At 41.9% G+C, this 19694-nt stretch overlaps 1 protein-coding gene across 3 annotated transcripts; it reads left to right on the plus strand.

Annotated features, from left to right (window-relative positions):
• Positions 1–2269: 2269 nt before the first annotated feature.
• LOC132472081 (tetraspanin-18-like) lies at positions 2270–19142 on the plus strand. Of its 3 annotated transcripts, none has more exons than XM_060071526.1 (9): positions 2270–2955; positions 8075–8167; positions 14778–14873; positions 15512–15706; positions 16104–16178; positions 16671–16769; positions 16889–17065; positions 17484–17567; positions 17981–19142. In XM_060071526.1, the coding sequence occupies exons 2-9, from the start codon at positions 8165–8167 to the stop codon at positions 18026–18028; spliced, it is 777 nt and encodes a 258-aa protein (XP_059927509.1). In that variant the 5' UTR covers positions 2270–2955; positions 8075–8164; the 3' UTR covers positions 18029–19142. The 3 variants fall into 3 exon arrangements, with proteins under 3 accessions (XP_059927509.1, XP_059927511.1, XP_059927508.1); XM_060071528.1 differs by having other exon boundaries at positions 8075–8158; XM_060071525.1 differs by lacking the exons at positions 2270–2955; positions 8075–8167 and having other exon boundaries at positions 14485–14873.
• Positions 19143–19694: the final 552 nt, after the last annotated feature.

A 19694-nucleotide genomic window follows, 5' to 3' on the forward strand; every position in this document is an offset into this window, starting at 1 on the left:
AAGCTTTCTCAAAATGTCTTCCATTCGCTCACTCACTCCCTCACTCACTCAATTCACATTTTAGTGTGGTCCGCTACTCTGTACAGAATGCATACCATAATATAAGAGAGAGGGAGTTGCATCTGGGATTCAAATCAGCGGCATTAATATGGAAAGATTGAAGCGAGACTGCTGCGAGTGTAATACATTTTCCTGGAGCATGGTGATAGTGAGATTGACAGCTGGTGAGACCGGAAAATGATCATCCAATCAAATCAAGAGGAAAACAAAAAAACATGACATCATCTAGATAACACTAAACAAACTGTGGTCAGCTGAATCAGAGAGTGTATCATCACTGGCATCTGCCACTGTTGCAAATAGTTTAAAGGGGCAGTGTGTATAATTTAGTAGTATCTAGCTACGCCGACTTGGCAGAAATGGAATATAATTTTCATAAATAGGTTTTAATTAGTGTTTAATCCCATGTAAATGAGAATCGTGTTTTTGTTACCTTAAAATGGGCCCTTCATATTTACTTACTGCATTGCAAGACAACATTGGCTGGTAGCACATGATCAATACATATAACAGATAGCGATAATTATAGGTCTATGCATGTAGTTTAGGAATTATCGTTTTCCTTATTTTACGTTTCAGTTTCTACTTTCTCCAACTTTCTTCCAAATACGCCTTTGAGAAACAAGAAATAATAGTAAAAATAAGAAAATAACACATTTGTGAGACAACAGAATGTCAAATACAAGTAGAAGTCAAGCCGTTGTGTTGATGCGTCAATCAGACGGGCAGTTAGGAATGAACACTCTCGAGACACTTCAGCTGACTCAAGTTTCCGAACTGCAACAATGGCATGAGTTTCACTTATCAGATATCAATATCTGTCTCTCTGTTTAAACTTGCTATGGGTATTGGAAAGTCAATGTAATTAAAAGAAGGAATTATGTTTTGGTAACAGAAGAAATGGGATGTTCCCTTCTCCAAAGGCTGGGACACCAGCTGTCCACCACACTCTTGTATTTGTGTGTTTTGGAATAGAGGCTTGCAACGACCTGTAGAGAGACAGAGTTGTAACACAGAGAAAGTGTGCCCCAAAAAAACGGTTAAAGGAGTGAGATACATAGACATCAACGACACCATCCAATAGGAAACCAGTAATAATAGCTGTGCAAAGGCAATCATGAAAAACTATAACTAATGCATCTGCATGCATGTAGGAAGGTTCCTTCCTATGCATCTGTGTGTGTGTATGTGTTGTGTGCGTGTTGGTGTGTGTGTGTGTGTGTGTGTGTGTGTGTGTGTGTGTGTGTGTGTGTGTGTGTGTGTGTGTGTGTGTGTGTGTGTGTGTGTGTGTGTGTGTGTGTGTGTGTGTGCATTCATACCTTTTTTGTTTGCACGTGCGTGTGATTGCTGTATGACTTTGTGTGTGTTAAGTATGAGAGACACTTAATCAATGCTTCCAGGAGAACCTTATCTAGGGAGTTGAGATGCTGCAGACTGCAGACAGCAGGCGGGAGAAGCCCCCTGTCAGCCAGTCAGCCATAATGAGACCCGAGTGCAGAGCTCCACTGATAGCCATGTTGTTGTTGGTGTCTGTTTGTGTGTGTTTGTTTGTTTCAGTTTATTTGTCTGTCTGTGTGTGTGTGTGTGTGTGTGTGTGTGTGTGTGTGTGTGTGTGTGTGTGTGTGTGTGAGTGTGTGTGTGTGTGTGTGTGTGTGTGTGTGTGTGTGTGTGTGTGTGTGTGTGTGTGTGTGTGTGTGTGTGTGTGTGTGTGTGTGTGTGTGTGTGTGTCTGTGTGTAAGCATGCATGCTTATAGAATAGAATAGAATAGAATAGAATAGAAAGCCTTTTATTGTCATTGCACGAGTCAAGTACAACGGAATTTTTAGTAAGCTTTCCCAATTGGTGCATTCGAGAAAATAAATAATATATAAATAGAACAAGAACAACAGTATACCAAATAGAAATGTAAATAATGTAAAATAAATAATAAAGTAAAATAAAGTAAAGTACAATACAGCAGTGGGAGGTTAGGGGGGGGTCAGTCAGTCGGGGGTCAGTGCATGTGTGTGTTCAGGGTGGATACAGCTTTAGGGAAGAAGCTGTCTCTGAACCGTGAAGACCTGGTTCTGATGGACCTATAGCGCCTGCCAGAGGGCATCAGGTCGAACAGGTGAAAGCCAGGGTGGGAGCTGTCCTTTATGATTCTCTCCAACCTCTCAGTATAGATGGATCTATACTGTACATGTATAGATGCTTTACTATAGATAGATAGCTATAGACAGACAGACAGACAGACAGTAAGACAGACAGACAGACAGACAGACAGACAGACAGACAGACAGAAAGACAGACAGACAGACAGACAGACAGACAGACAGACAGACAGACAGACAGACAGACAGACAGACAGACAGACAGACAGACAGACAGACAGACAGACAGACAGACAGACAGACAGACAGACAGACAGACAGACACACACACACACACACACACACACACACACACACACACACACACACACACATACAGCTACCACAGTCAGAGAGACAGACGATAAGTAATCATAACGCTAGTCTAGGTCAACGAACACGATACACCAGTAGAATAAAAGTGGGTTTTATTCTGACTAGGAGCACAATAATTTGTTGGGGGTAGTTGGAACAGCCGACACTGCCCCCGCCCAACTAGGACGCGAATCTCTAGTCTACCTCCACAGAGAGCACTAGCCTTGCTTCGCACTAGTCGCTCGTGTAGTTCCCTTTGGAGTAATCTATTTATAGAGATAGGGTAAATGCAAGCGAATGTGGAATTATATTGCACATTCGTTCGAGAAGTAGCCCTACATGTCGATGTAATTCATGGGATGTTTCTAAGAGTGCAATTTATATAGTGAACGCTATTTTGACCTTTTAGGGAGAAGGAATCGCATCTCACCCGGGGACCTGCTTGCGGTAAGTTACTCTGCGTGTGTTGTCAATTGTCTGCAAGATCATCATTGATTTAACTATTCAAACGTCCACCTCGTCACAAAATAACGCGACTGTTTTCTAATAAAATACGTCTGGAAATCCAGGCAAAATACATGAACGGGAAAAACAATGAGTTTTTTCGACGGAAAAAACAATCAGTTTTTCCCGTTAGTTTTCAACGAATGGAGTTTGTTGGAATGAACTGGACGCCACCTTAGATTCCTATGACATGTTTCACTTATACATTTATTAATCTTCGTGAGTCGTCAATGAGGTGACATGTGGTCAGTGAAGACCGTACTTCCACGGACCATTCACATACATTTAGGCAACACACCTTTAAATAATTGCGGGTTGAAAAATAAATTGGAACATCCTGGTTGAGGCGACCCATCTGCACCCAGTGGGGAAGAAGAGATAGCACAGGGAGAATGACAGGTGAGAAGTAGCATACAACGGAGGGATTACTGGAGGTCATCTGCGAAAAGGAAATATCCGGCTGAGCTCATGTATTTCTTCACAGGCACGTGTACTGCTGCTGTTCAACATAACATTTATATCACATGCAGAAGTTGATTGGGTAAAACAAATTTATTTGTGTGGAAGCAGATGCACAAAAGTTAAAGTTGGGGTTGCAAACCATTTTAGAGCTGGAAATGGGCTCATGGGCCCAAACTGGTTGGTAACTAATGTCAGCAGGGCTATGATGATTTCAGCATCTGGACATTTGTTTAATGAGGAAGACTATGTGTTGAACCTAGCCATTCATGACATGTTTAAAGCTGAAGATTTGATACATTATGTCCTGGAATATGAACAAAACATGAATTCTCTTTCGTGCACAATTATTTGAACACTACAATGGCCCTCTACTTGCACATTCATCCACTAGACACACTTGACTAAGACAAATCTTCTAGATTGGCCCAGTGGCCGTGTAGGTCTACTTAATTGAACAGCTTTGTAGGCTACTGCTAGACAAAAGAAGGGGACATTTGTTATGGAAGTAGTACTTCTCTAAGAGTAGGAAGAAATTTGTATAAGAACCAGCTTTGTCAACCTCACATTTAAGGTGAACATGTGTACTTCTTAAGACACCCCTACAGGTTGACAGTTCTGCTCATATCTTTAAAAAGCTGGCGTGGACAAGCATCCCAGATCCAGAAAATTAAATTAGTTCATCAGAATCTCTACCAATAAACCAACCAGATCCCCAATGCCTTGAACAGTTGTATAAAGGGTTTGACCTGAGTAAGCTGTTGTGGCTGTATGCAGATTCATTGGGCACTGCAGTCTGTATCAGATTTAAATGGAAATGTTCCACAAATGTGGATCTTTCCCATAATCCTGGCGAGGGAACCTGTATCGCTTATTTCGGGAAACATTACAGCACACTTGAATGTCCATTGGTGCATTCACTGGAATAACCAGCAGGCTGTATGGCTCCCTGTGGACTTGTGTCCTCTCTTCCAGAGTGTGCATAGGATCTCACATCCGGCGTTCATTGTCATAAGGAGAAACTAACCAGGAGATGCATCACTTTTTCAAGCTGGTTACAGAGCTAAAGAGAACATTATGCACTGATAGATATGTTGGGACAACATATCATACCTAGTTTAACAAATACGTAGGAATAAAAAATAGGTAATTTTTCACCATTGATCTCTATTGAAAGGCACTGTAGGTGAAATTCAAGATATTTGAGTTGATGGTCCGTCGTTAGAAATGGCAGAGCATTCCCTCAGGTATTAGTGAGTAAAATGCTCAGTGAAAACATCTCTTTTGAGTTGAAGGCAACTGCCTCTCTATGAGCCATTTATGTTTATAAACAGCTCCCGGCTCATTTCTGACCAACCAGGGCATTTTATTCCCTCATGGTTCAAGGTATCCAATGGGCCTGTCAGCCCAGAAGCATTTAATGAAACACTTTTCAATGGCTGAAAAATGAGGGAGAGAGGAAGTAGATAGGGAGGGGACATCATTTGGTGGTTGAGTTTCCAAATCTTGCTCTCTTATTTTCTCCTCTTTTTCTCTTTACAGCTGTTTAATTTCAACTTAATCACGCCTTTTCAAAGGTATGGCTTGATTACCCTTGTGACCCCATCCACCAGTGTGACCAGGTCGGTTTAAAAATGCTCAAATGCACGCCAGCCATGTATTGTTGAGGCTGAGGATCCTGTGCAGCACTGGTCCATCTGTCTCTCCCCCCAGCTCCCATCGCATCTTGGAGGAGGGAGTGGGTCTATTTGTGGGTCACCGCATGGTGACAAAAGCCACGAGTCACAGTGGTACGGGCCTCACTCAACAAAGGTCCTGCCGGTTCCTTTATCCTGAAGTCCCCAACGGTGTCACTTGCTGTGTCCTGTTCTTTACATTCTTTCGTTTTATTCCATTCTTTCTGAATGTCAGGAAACTTTTCTGGTCTCTCACCTTCCGATGTAGCATGATATATTGTGGTTCATTCGATTGTCTGAAATCGCCTTATCGCATCATCGACGGAATGGATGCATTATTTTCCACTTCCTGACGTAAGAAATGTATACGATTGAGTACTGACCCTTCCGGGAAAAAAAAAGAAAAGGATAAAACAAATGCTGTTAAACTGGCCATCATGCGTTGATTTAATTACAGCAGGATAGCCTTGTCATTCAGGCCATGAAGCCACAAAGAGAAGAGATAATACCAATGCCCTGGTGCTGTCTCAAAGTTTTTCTTTGTACCTTAACCAGATTAAATTCAGTCAAACTGAATTAGCAAGCAGATGGTCACCCCAAGAGGCCACAGATAAGACCCGTAGCTGGGCCTGCTCGCAGCTCTGAGCTTTAGTCATGTTACTCTTTTCTCTAGCAGTTATTTTATAGCAAATAAAGTTTTAATTGATATATTATTGTTACAATCATTTGTTTGATTTGTCAAAATTGTGAATAACTGCCCGTGTGTGTTTGTGTGTGTGTGTGTGTGTGCGTGTGTGCCTGTGTGTGTGATTGTGATGTCTGATGTGTGTGTGTGCATTCTGGTTTGTGTGTATGAGTCGTAAACCTAAACTATAATGGTACTCCCATATGACTCAGTAGTAGTATTGCGTTGTGTTTTAGGCATACACTCTGGTTATTTACCACACTGTTCCAATCAGAGACACTTAGCACATACAATCCAATCATTAGCAACAGACGTTTCCCATAGCCACCGAGCGCAAAAGATGCTAGTATTCATGTTGATTGCACAAAAATGTGAACCAGATGCTCCTTTTTTTGGCAAGAATTACATATATTTGACACATAGGCAATTACAACTGGAGTACCATGCTCCATGTGTGGTCCTATCTATTCCTGGCCCTCTAGATGGAAGGACTGTGTGACTAGTTTGTACTCGGAAGAGCTCAGCCTCTCCACATCAGTGCTCTGATGGGCAGCAACCAAAACACTAATTAGGAATATAAATATATATATATATATATATGTGTATGTATATATATATATATATATATATATATATATATATATATATATACAGTATATACTGTATAATCGGGACGTTAATTGAATGTTATCTTGCTCTTTGATTCCCTCTGGCAAGCCAAATCATCAATAATAAAGTATATATTATACAAAAGCAGTGCCAATAAAACACAAGGTCTGCCTAAATGTTTTGTTTGTTTTGTTTGCCAACTCATTGTATGACACAGTCCAATATTTTCAACACATTATTTGCCCAGGCATTCTAAATAATTCCTTCTGCCATTGCTGCACAATGTGTCAGTTGTAGGCCAATATGTCTGTATGGTTCTGCAATGCAATAACATTTATATTTGTCTAAATGTCAATTGACCGCAAAAACACATCTAATTGCATCTCCCTGGGCTTCCAGGCACTGAAAATTACAATTCCTGGTTAGCTGACACAATTCATAGAGCGCAACACTAGACACTGGCTATGCTTGCTAAAAGGATAATCCCTTATTAAAGATCACTGGTTAGCCTTTTCAACAATGTGTGTGTGTGCAAAAAAAACTGCCCCATTAGAATTATCGGAAGTCCAAAACGTCCTCTGAATAACCGAGAATACACAACACAACCGCCAATGTCTCTCAAATTCCTACTAGTAATGGATTGTTATTAAGAAGTTCAGGTGTTGAGTATTGGACGAAGGCTACATGTTGCCACGTTAGTCACCACTCCAGCCCTCCTGTGTGTGGGAAGCACTGCTTTACCCAAGTGATCTGATTCACAGGCCTTCTGCTTCACAGCTCTCTTACCCCCAGCTCAGCTGTCCACAACCTCGACGATACATGCAACAACAACAACAACAACAACAACAACAACAACAAACAAAAAAACGGACACACAATTTACCCTCCCCCAAATGCAATTAACTGGCATATGTTTGTCAATCAGTCTACACATCTGTCTGTCTTTCTGTCTTTCTGTCTGTATCTATGGTTCTGTCGCTTTCGCACTGTATACTGTATACTTTCCATCTCAAATAAATAGTTTATATTTGTTTAGCATGGTTGCAGTTATGGTGTTGTTTGGTCTGTGTTCGGCCAATGCTTGAAAGTATAAATACTTGTGCAACACTGTGAAGCACACAGCAAATAATTAGTGTGATCGATCGTTATATTTTTGGGTGTATCAGCAGATACATGGCCATTTCCTCCTGCAGAAAGGGTTGGAGGTAGAGATCACCGCAACAAAAATCCACCACCATGATTTTGCATCCTGTCTAGTGATTTTGTTTCTATAGTAACAGGCTATGCTATAAAAGCTTAAATCTGTCCCGTGTGATATAGGTGCCCTCATCCAAAACAGTTTTCAAGCTCCATCTGTGGTGAAGCAAAGCTAAAAAATTGATGTTGTCAGTATAGTCTTACAAATTAAAAAAAACGTAGTTAGCTAAAAGGGACTTGTAAATTATCTGGTAAAGTGGCAAAATGTAAGTGGAACTTGTTTTCCCGAGAACGGCGAAATAAATCCTGTGTCACTATTTTGCTCCGCCTCCCACAGACGATGACGAAATTTCAAAATCCAGTACCTCTTCCCATGCCTTTGATGCAGCATCTGCACCCAGCACAACCACCCTGATTCCTCTCTCTTTCTCCTCAGCTAATGTAAAGCGCTGCGAGACCGACGGCTCCAAAGCAGTGACGAAAACCCCCACCTCCCTTTGAAACCACGAGCCGTTGCCAGGTACATATGGTATGCTGCTCTCTCTTTAAGCCTACCCTGAACTAAAATCAGCCATACACTCATCTTCCTTCACACGTTTCTCTGATAGGAATCTCCATTAGTTACCATCCATTTCTACTGCTCTGTTTTATAACTAATGTTTATCTAATGTAATATGTTACTCCACCTTTCTCACCTCTGCTCCACCACATATATACGGGGTGGAGGAAGCGAATGCAGACTTTATTCAAACTATTCAAGGGGATCTGTACAAACTCCATAATAACACCATGAATAATTGTTGTACACAGACTGAGCTGATTCAGCTGAGCCGAGCCGTTTCAAAAGACCCACAACAGACCCACATTGCATTAGGTTCACAACAGATTTTGATTGTTATCCCCAGCTTGTTATGTGTTGAGATTCTCAAAAGCTCCTAGTACAGCAGTGCTGTGTTAATGAATCAGCAATTTAATTTAAACTTTGGCTCACAAAAAAAACGATTTGCATAATGATTCACAAATTTGAATAAATCTTGCCATGTAGCCTACATACACAACCCCACTCACGCACACACTTCAGAAGGCTTTTGCACAGTGGGTCTAACAGACCTTAAGAGCCTTTCGTCAGCCCATCGTGCCAGCAGAGATTCCAGGCCTTCCGGCTGGAACAAAAGACCACAGTCACTAAAAGATGACATCTTTCCCTTCCATTTCAACTCTTTACCTAGTGCTTCCAAATCAGACAACAAACGTTTAGCTATGAAGTACATTATTCAAATGTCTTTAAATATTTGAGCAAGGTTACATCAAGTCCTCCCATCCCAGGAGTTCCTCCAGTCCCTCAAATACGAACATGAGACCGACTTCCTAACATATTGGATAGATAGACTTTTTTGGCGTTATGCAGGTGTTTTATTTATTAGATTATATAAATATTCAAAATGTAATTTTTCTTTAATCGCTTGCGTTTGGTTACTTGACCTTCCCTATGCACCTAGTCTTACTATTCAACCAAAATCGTACACATCATTGCTTTGAAACCCCCCCCCAGTGATGGAAATAGCCCTATTATTGTCTCGAGACCCTCAATCTAACGAATCCAAGGCCAGGGATTGTTTCTCACCAGCCGTGAGACGGGGTGATGGAGGACCCCTGGCAAAGCTAGAAATCATTCAAACATCGATCAGTGTTGCTGAGCCTCATTATTGATCTGGTTGCCCTGGGGGTTCACGCTGAACGAGGCAGATGAAAGACTCAACATGTGTATATCTCCCTTGTTCATGCAGTCACCTATTGGGTGCTCCCCCTCTTCTGAGGACTGGGTGGGTGTCTATGCGTTATAGAACGCGGGTGTTAGGTTCTGTCGCTCAGGTAAATGAGTCACATGAACCTTAAAGCTTCCCAGAGAGCAAGCGCAATTTTTTGAGGAAAGCATGCACACGTGGGGCTCTTCGTACTAGTAATGAGAGTATTCACGTGTGCACGGGACGTATTTACTTTCTAGTCTATTGCAATTACATGGAATGGAGATTCTCAGCCTCTTCTGTTCGTTTTCACTATTTCCCCATGTGACTGGTCCTGAAAGGCTGATACACAGAGCAAGTTGAGCCAGCCAGCGACTTGGAGAAGAAACACATGACTCTCATCAGCTTTTAGAGTTATCACTTACAGAAATGTAGACGTAGCTCCTGCACAATTCTTACGCTTACATCCATGTGTCATTCAGTACCCGGTATATATATCTTTGAGGAATTGTGTAAAGTTACGTTTAAAAAAACAAAAACAAAACAGGGGTCTGTTTTTCTAGAAGTACTGTTCCTGGCATACGGCCCGTGGTTGGTTGTGCTTGCATGTCAATCAGGACCTCTTCCATCCTGATAAGTAGGCGGTTCTAAACACAGTTAATCAGTGCTGTGTCTCAGCCTTTTTGTAGGGAAAGGTTGGCCTCGGATGACTAGAAGAACCCTGCACCTTGAGTCCTGAAAAGCTCCATTCACATCTATTCTGGCTCAAGCTGTGGAGCCTGTGGCAGTGCTGTTTACACTGCGCTCTCATTATGGATGTAAATAGGCAGCCGCAGATCCTGAGGGGCTGTAAACCCACGCAATGCTTGTTCATCACTGCTCGAGCCCCTATCTGAGTCCCACTGCCTCTCCAGGGGCCGTGCTGTGCATCCTCGCTGTAGTGCCCAGGTGTGATTAATGGGTTTGGATCCTCAGCCTGTCACCAGTGGCTTACTGGTACTGCACTGGTGTTCTCTGAACATACTGGCTCTACACAGCCCGGCGCTCCCCATTGGGGCTTCCTGTTGCAGTGCCACGATATGCTGACGATTCTGTCCTGGGCCAAATCGCCCAGGAGTTTTATAAATGATAATGGAGAGTGTCTTATCCAATGGGGCTCTTTGGTAAAGTAGGGCTTTGATAAATATCGAATGTCAGCAACAGCAGTGTCTCTGCTACTCTATTGTAACTCTTTTAAAGAGTTTATATTTTCGCAGTGCCCACTCCAGACTCTGAGGTGATTGAAGGATTTGTCTTTAAGATGCTCTATGTTTTAGAGACAGACCAAACTTAAGTCAATGTGTGTGCATTGATTGAATCTCTCTTACACACACAAATACAAACATACATCCGCACGCTCACACACTACTCAGCACATTCTACACATTGCACACACATTTCATGCTCATAGCCCCCCCCCCCCCCCCCCCACACACACACAAACATACACACACAAACACACACATGCACACCATGCAACTTTGTGCTTTGTCACTCTCTTTCTCACACATCATTCATGCAGATTTATTTTATACACTGAACTATAAGGTACCTATGCATGCATGCACCGTAATATTATCACCTTACATCAAGTGTGGACCTGCTGGGTTGAATTGAAACATCCTTAATTGATTTTCACTGCACCCACACTGCACCCCCCACCTCCACTATTTCCCAGCCAGGGCTGCATTTGTGTGAAGGACGATTTAAGGTTTAATCCCTGCGATGCTCCACTTCATTCGCTCCCTTCAGACTTATTTTTGGACTCTGCATGCATGAAATTACAAGCTGAATAGAGTCTCAGCAGTGTGCGTGAGTGTGGTGCGTGTGTCTGAATACTGTACATTAGCTGGGAAGTTGACAAGTGGAAATGATAAGAATTAAGGCAAAAATACGAATGTGCATTGTTTATTTATGATGAGGATACAAGCAAACAACATGAGTAACAGAAAACACTCAGATTTGTCTCCCTTTGACATGATATTTAAAAAAGATCATTCCTCTTCCTCCACCCTGCTCCTCCTCTCTGGAGCCTGACGGAGGGAGGGAAGGAACTGAGTAGTCAGGGTCATAATGGAGGGACTGGGGTGGGAGGAGAGGGATGAGGAGTGGGAGGAGGAGTGGGAGGAGTAGGGGGTGGAGGAGAGGAAGGAGGATTGGATGGAGAAGGGTGGAGAGTGATGAGGAGCGGGAGGAAAGGGAAGAGGAGAGGGAGGTAAAGAGGGAGGGGGAACTTGATTGCACAGTATCTTTCTCAGACTTTGTCCTACATTTTACATTCCAAAACTACACTATGCTAAAGATTCAAATCTAAACTTTAAATAAATTTTACACAAAGCCTATTGCAAAAAAGATTGTCAATACATTTTGCATTTTTTTTTTGTTTATTTTATTACTTCAACATAAACTCACATAGGCTTACAATATTTGATCATTTCCAATCCCTAATGATACATATATAACAAAGATTTGATGAAATGCTTAGAATTCTTCCTCTTCCACTTTCCTCTCGATGGAGAAGGCTCCATGTGATATATATCGATGCCAAGACAAGAAGGCTGACAAATTTTGAAGGTTGTATTTTTGTTGACAGGTGTTCAACAGAACTTTGACGACATATCACAAATGTTCTAACTTCTACTGGGGGAGTACCAAAAATGTATTTTGTGTGAAAATGTGAAAACTATTGCATAAGGAATATATTCTATAAGCCTACGCATTTAGTTATAAAAATAGTTACTCTCTCAATATCAAGAGAGAGAGAGAGAGAGAGAGAGAGAGAGAGAGAGAGAGAGAGGGAGAGGGAGAGAGAGAGAGAGAGAGAGAGAGAGAGAGAGAGAGAGAGAGAGAGAGGGAGAGGGAGAGGGAGAGAGAGAGAGAGAGAGAGAGAGAGAGAGAGAGAGAGAGGGGGGGGGGGGGAGAGAGAGAGAGAGAGAGAGAGAGAGAGAGAGAGAGAGAGAGAATAGATATGCTTTTACTGAATTTGAGCATGGACCACAGAGGCTCAGACAGGTGAGTCAAATAAATCGTAAATTTCTTGTGTTATAACATAGCTGGCCACACTGGTATGAATTACATCTGATAATAAGCCTTGAGTAGAATCAGTTTGTTTGATATATATAACTAAATATAACTGTAGGGTTTCCTGTGTGCTTCTGACTAAGACCTGAAAGACATTATAACTGGCTATTTGTGTTGAAGGACATAAAATGTGTAATTCAATAAAATATGAAAATAATGAAATAAACAAGACAAATCCAATAACAGCTGTGGACAGAATGGGCCGATACATATGCTTGACCTCTGTAGAGAATAGGACTTGTACTGTGTCTTCAGGGCTGATGACATTACATAAGAGAAAACTATTGCCTTACTAATTGGGCCATATGGAGTCCAAACATGCTCTGTAACTTATAGCTCACAGTAAAATGCCTGTGGATGTCCTACAAGTCTGTTGTACTCGCAGCCGGTGCAGTTTTCGTTGCCAAAACTAGATGAGAGGAGGTTAGCTCAGATGATTGGGCTTCACCCGGCCCGTCTGGGGGTGGATGGGGAGGATCAGGTGGATGATCCCTCAATGATGAGCGGAGGTTGACAAGGTGGAACACTGTCAGCCCCACCGTTCCTCCATCCTCTCCTCTAGCAGCCAGCCGACTCTCAGACTCCCTTCCCAACACTCCCACCCTGCTCTAACACCCACATTTCTGTGTCGTGGTTAAGAGCAATTATTTGGGTGTCATTTCTTGGAAGTTTGAGTGGACTGCCCCTGCCCCTCTGTGAGGCAATTTCAGTCACAGGATTGTAATAAGCTTGTCTCATAATTTCATTCGATGAAATGGAATTATGTCCTGTCTGTCTGTCTACATGACTACCTGGCTACCTCCCTAGTGTTTGACCGATACTTTCCCCCTACCTCTACACACACACACACACACACACACACACACATACACACACACACACACACACACACACACACACACACACACACACACACACACACACACACACACACGCACACGCACACTGCCATAGACGGTATGGTTACATTACTTTCACAGCACACAGCTCAGAAGAGCAACTGGTAAAGGCACAGTTGGCTGTGTTCACACCCCTGCTGGGCCCTGGTGTGTGCAACACGTCCTGGTCTGTCCGTGTGGAGCTCTCTCTGTCCTGTGTGGGGCCGGCTGCTAATGCTGCGGCTGCTGGCAGCAGCCCCATACACGACACCAGAAATGTTTCTGCTGCCCTTCTGCGTGTGTGGGCACCGCGGGTGATCTCATTTTGTTTACACTCCGTCGTGATGTGTTTTTGTACCTTATTTATTCTTATTATTATTTTATGCACTTATGTATTCGACTACGATGCGTGAGAGAATGTTAAGGGATAACACAGACAGATGTATGTAGATGCGTAGATGAATGGATACACATGCACGCACACAATCCCACACAAACATACACACATATCTATTGTTTTTTGTATTTATCGTTTGTGTTTAGGCTGTCGTGGTGTCTAACTAGGCTCAGAGAAGCCTAGTTAGAGGAGCTCGTGCTCCTTTTCTGTTTAACTCTCACTTGCTTAAGCAGAGCGCGTCCGGAACATGGCAAACTTACCTGCCGACACAATGACACGACACCCACACAGATCAAACCTCATGTGTTGCCTTGTGAAACACAGATGGGGTCCTTGCAGGGCTTGTGCTGCTGGCTTTGTAATTTCTTGGTGAAATACCAAGCTATGTATTGCTTTTTGTAGGCCTCATCAAATGCCTGCAAATAACAATTATTTTAAAATGTTCACTGACGATGTATCTATTGAAACATTTTGACATGAATTATTTATTTAGTCTTTTTTTTGTCTTTAAAATCTCATAAATAATAAATGTCCATCACAAGTTACAGAGGTCCAAAGCGTTTTTTTTTAACGAAGAAAAAACCCCAAAATGTCTGGTGCTATGAGCAGCAAATATTGGTTAGTCTTATAATCATAAACCATGTCATATAAATATCTGTTAATGCTTATTATTAATGTCAATGTTTTTTTTTTGTGGGTGTTTGTGTGTGTGCGCACGTGTGTGTTTCTATTGGCGTGTTTGCGTGCCCATGTGAGTTTGTATCTGAATGTGTGTGCGTGTGTCTTTATGTGTGTGCGTGTTTGCATGTGTGTGTGTGTTTCTGTGAGTGTGTGTTTGTATCTGAATGTGTGTGCGTGTGTGCATGTCTTTGTATGTCTGTGTTTGTGTTTGTGTGTGTGTGTGTGTGTGTGTGTGTGTGTGTGTGTGTGTGTGTGTGTGTGTGTGTGTGTGTGTGTGTGTGTGTGTGTGTGTGTGTGTGTGTGTGTGTGTGTGTTCAGGGCCACAGGGAGGAACCAGCATCACAGTCAGCCATGGAAGGGGACTGCCTCAGCTGCATGAAGTACCTCATGTTCATTTTCAACTTCTTCATCTTTGTAAGTCCATCACATTATACCCTCCGCTGTCTTGAATGCATAATTGATGAAAAAAATGACCTTTTCATGTTGCTGCCATTGCTGCAATCGCTATTATCTCAAATTTGCTGTCTACTTTTGTAGATAGGATGGTACTTTGATGATCCTAGACTTTCATTTTGGGTGCTGGATTATTGCTGCATGCATAAGGATGAAGGGGGAGCAAATTTATGGAATCTGATTTCGTAAACAACATTTTGGTGCTTTTGAACACTTGAAATAAATTTGTCTGCACAGGGCTTTACAAAACATTTAATGTTTTTCCACAATACGAAAGATACTATCAAGTCTTTGATAATATCAACGTTTTTATATAATATTTATTTTATTACACGCTTCCTGGATATACTTTCTGATCTTTAGTCCTTTTTGGGGGAGACGTAATACCCTCACACACAGTAGGGATACATTAAAACAACACATCCCATCTAAAGAAAGTCACTGAACTATTTGACACAAACAAAGTATCATTGGATCAAATTAAACATGTACAAGTCCTTTGCTCAAACAAAGATAACTTGAACTCTCTCTCAATATCTCTCTTAAACCCTCCTTTTCTTTTCCAACCTGTGCCTTTTTGAACGTGTTGCCTGTGTAAGCTGGGTGGGTCCTTCCTGCTGGGAGTGGGTCTGTGGGTGCTGCTGGACCCCATGGGCTTTAGGGAGATTGTGGCAGCCAACCCCCTGCTGTTCACGGGGGTCTACATCATCCTGGCCCTGGGGGGCCTGCTCTTCCTGCTTGGCTTCCTGGGCTGCTGCGGGGCCATCCGGGAGAACAAATGTCTGCTGCTCTTTGTGAGTTTAGTCCTGATGCTCAGTATCAACATGACTCACTGGAAATCAAGTTCATCACACCCTTTGAATGGATTAAAATGACACAGTCATTTTTGACTAAAAGACCAAGTCAAATAGGAATATATATGATCTTTGGTGTACTATTATTATTATAATAATAATAATTATATTATCATTACTATTATAAATGTTTTCTGAATATATTTTCATTGTAGGAAGCCTTTCAAAGCACAGACTATCAGAATTGTACAACAGTGCCATCTAGAGGAGATCAATCACATTGCACTGACGGGAACTTTACCAGACATTGAGCAATATTTACACTTGCCATGACCTAAAGTCAAAGAGCTTGTGTTCAATCATCGACAAGCCTGTGACTGTTGTCTTGTATTTTCAGTTCTTCATGCTCATCCTTTTCATCTTCCTGACTGAGCTAGCAGCGGCCATTTTGGCCTTCCTCTTCCGAGAGCATGTGAGTATCACGCTTGGAAAGTAAACTGAGAGCTGGTAAAGGGAGGTTATGAAGGGAACTAGATAAGTCAGCAAAGCGACACTGTTGCTTTAACTGCACTAAGTCATAATAATGCAACACTGTTGTTCATCTGCACTAAGTCATAATAAATTTGGTTAGATGCTATTAGGTTGGGTGAATACCGTATGTGGGCTATGTGATGCAATTGTTATGTCTATGTGTGTATGAATGCCTGTTTGTTTGTGTTTGTGTGTGTGTGTCTGTTTGTGTGTATTTGCAATTTCATGTGTATGTGTGTGTGTGTGTGTGCGCGTGTGTGTGTTTGTGTGTGTGTGTGTATATTTGCACTTTCATGTGTGTGTGCGTGTGTGTGAGTGTGTGTTTGCACTTTCTTTTGTGTGTGTGTGTGTGTGTGTGTGTGTGTGTTTGCACTTTGGTGTATGTGTGTGTGTATGTGTGTATGTGTGTGTGTGTGTGTGTGTGTGTGTGTAGTTGACCAGAGAGTACTTCACCAGGGAGCTGAAGCGTCACTATCAAGGCCACAACAACACAGATGTGTTCACTTCCACGTGGAACGCCATCATGACCACGGTAACGTCTGGGAATTAAAAATATATCTATCTTTACTCACATCTTAACATCTCATCCCCTACGAGACAGAGGGTATGAAAGAGCATCTCTATGATCCTCTCTCTGATCCGGTGCTGCAGTTTGACTGCTGTGGCGTAAGCAGCCCAGAAGACTTTGAGGAGAGTCTCTTCAGGCTCATCAGTCCCAGGAAGGCGGTGCCCGAGGCCTGTTGTCAGAGGAACCGTTTCCTTGGAGACGTGGAGCACGTGAGCCTGGAGCAGTGCTTGAGCGGCACCATGGCCTTCCGACACAACAAGGTCACCGGAGCGCATTGGTGTCTGATCCCTCCAAATGCATGCCATGTATACTCATAGACCTGTCCTGTTTGTTGTGCATGCAAATGAAGATGTGGTTGCATGTGACTGTGAGTAATAATGATAGGTAAGAACAAACTGTGTTTGCACTGCAGTGTCAGTTTTGGTGCAGGACGTTTTCATTTTCGGTTTTCAAAATCGTATTTTTAGGCAGGGCTCTGCCTTAAAATAGCATTAGACATGTGATCACTCCAAAATAATTAATCAATACATTTAATCAATACATTTCAAACAAACTTTGAAATGTTTTCAAGAAAATTTATATTTTGCCTGCATTATAGTTATTTAGCATCGATCTCATTCTAGTGAGCTGCCAGAGCATAATGCTGCCGTCTTCACCTGGCTGTTTGTCTTCATACAGGGTTGTTACTCAGCCGTGGTGGACTACTTTGAGACTTACATCTACATGGCGGGTGCCCTGGCCATTGTGGTGCTGACTATTGAAGTAGGTCCTCTCATGATCTCTTTCGGATTACCATGATGGATACTACCGCCCTTAAGTCTCAGTTAAGGGTGAGAAAATATGCAGTATAATTATATTTATTTATTTGGGAGACACTTTTACCCAAACCAACTTGAATCCTGATAAAGGTCATCAAGGTGATAGTAAAGTGTGCTTTTCAACGATTTCTCAATGTAAGACTGCAGATATTTGTCAATTGAAAGCAGAACCTTTGGGGTGGTATTCGGACACACTATCCAAAACATTATTCTGCCCTTAAGAAACGGACAAATGAATAAAATATATTATCTCTATATATATACGTCTACAAAATCCTGCAGTAGAGATGTATCGATTAACCCTTAACCCAATATATTGTGTTGATATCTCCATACCCGTGCTGTTCCCCTCTCCAGCTATTTGCCATGGTGTTCGCCATGTGTCTGTTCCGAGGAATCCAGTAACCAGTGTGTGCTGGAAAACCACCAGGAGCAGCATCAAAGCACACCAGAACAGCACAATGGGCAGAATGCAGGACATAAACATGTACAAAGAAATACAAACAGATGAAGTGTATTTAAACACTGTTCATTTTATTATGATGGTCTTGCACTGTAGTTAGCCCCATGTGGATCTGAACTTCACAGCTGAGGTACTGCTTCAAAAGCACAATTGAAAAAATTAAACATAATTACTGAACCAGTTATGTTCAGTATGATGATCATTTTTTTCTTGTTCAGGACGGTCAACCCAATGAAATGGTCTAAGCATCCGCAATAAAGCCACCACAATGTTCAACTTCTCCTTGTCCGCCATGTGACCCTGTACTGTTGCGGTTGCTTTTGCTTTGACTTGCAGGATCCATCCTTTTGATTCTAATAATTTGTCTGTCACATACTTTGCTAAGGCACTGTGTTAAATAACAGCCGCATTACACAAATCGGCCCTGATGTTGCTCAACATAGACAGTCCAGCGAAAGGTGAGCTGAGCACCTGTCTGTCGGAAATAGAAAAGAAAGACCAAGCTGGAGAACATTTTTATTTTCCTAGGGTATGTTGGCAATAAGATGGAGCTCTAATTGTATCTCACCTCTCTGAGAGAAGTCAAGTTGTTAAGAGACCAAACTCTTCCCTCTCTGTCGTTCCACTTATCCAAGTCAATAGGTCAGGATAGTAAAACAATGTTTAATTATTACAAAATGTAATGTTCAGTATTGAAGAATGAAATGGGGCACCTGTGAATGTATGCATCTAAAGAGAGAAAGAGAGAGATGTGTGTGTGGTGTGTGCATGACTGTGGGATGCCTGTGTGTGTGTGTGTGTGTGTGTGTGTGTGTGTGTGTGTGTGTGTGTGTGTGTGTGTGTGTTTACAGTTGAAAGTATGTAAATACAAGCATTCTGAGGATTGTGCCAGTGTACAGTGTGTTATTTAGTATAGTGTGTTGTGATGTAAATGTTTCTTGACAGTTGTTGTATACTGATAGTTTTTAGCTCAAACTAAATACTTCTGTACATGTTTACCAAGGTTACATTTGTAAATGGCACTGATTTAACATTAAAGAAACTTCTGTTGTGATTTATCGTTTCTGTTGAAGATTTGACTCACTGAAAAAGCATCTCCACTTTGATGTATCAAATTACAATTAAAACATTGGGGACCTTCCTTTGAGAGTACCTCTTGGTAACCATAGCAACGGTAGACAGTTTTCCTCATGTCGGTGCATGCAGGTCACTCACAAGAAAAACCAAAAGAGCACAGGCTGCTTATCAGTTGCTTATCTCAAGAGCTTCAACATAATAATCGATGCATTATATAATAACAGAATCGAGCCATCATAAAATGTGGGGAAACGTTTTGTATGTCTCTACCTGGGTAGCTGCGCTGTGCTGGGGATGTGCTTTGTCCCACACGGATGGCAAAGGTAAGTCAATGAAAAAGCGCTATATTTCTGCACATAGAGTTGATAGTTGATCATTTGTTTGGCCTGTTGGGGAACCATGATGGCCAGACCTCAAGATGAGCTTCATCACACAGAGAGTTTTTATTAATATTATAAACTACTAAGAACAAACATGGTGGCTGAATATTAAGTGTATATTTAAATACTCTCTGCCAATGGTTATACACAG

Source organism: Gadus macrocephalus, chromosome 14, assembly GCF_031168955.1.
Source record: "Gadus macrocephalus chromosome 14, ASM3116895v1".
Taxonomy (NCBI): Eukaryota; Metazoa; Chordata; class Actinopteri; order Gadiformes; family Gadidae; genus Gadus; species Gadus macrocephalus.

What these genes read in the sequence shown, in the direction of transcription:
- LOC132472081 (XM_060071525.1), top strand. Translation starts at nt 14,652, where the DNA reads ATGTCTGTGTTTGTGTTTGTGTGTGTGTGTGTGTGTGTGTGTGTGTGT. An exon ending in GGAACGCCATCATGACCACG is followed by an intron (nt 16,770 to 16,888) that starts GTAACGTCTGGG and finishes CCGGTGCTGCAG; the next exon opens with TTTGACTGCTGTGGCGTAAG. An exon ending in TTGTGGTGCTGACTATTGAA is followed by an intron (nt 17,568 to 17,980) that starts GTAGGTCCTCTC and finishes TCCCCTCTCCAG; the next exon opens with CTATTTGCCATGGTGTTCGC.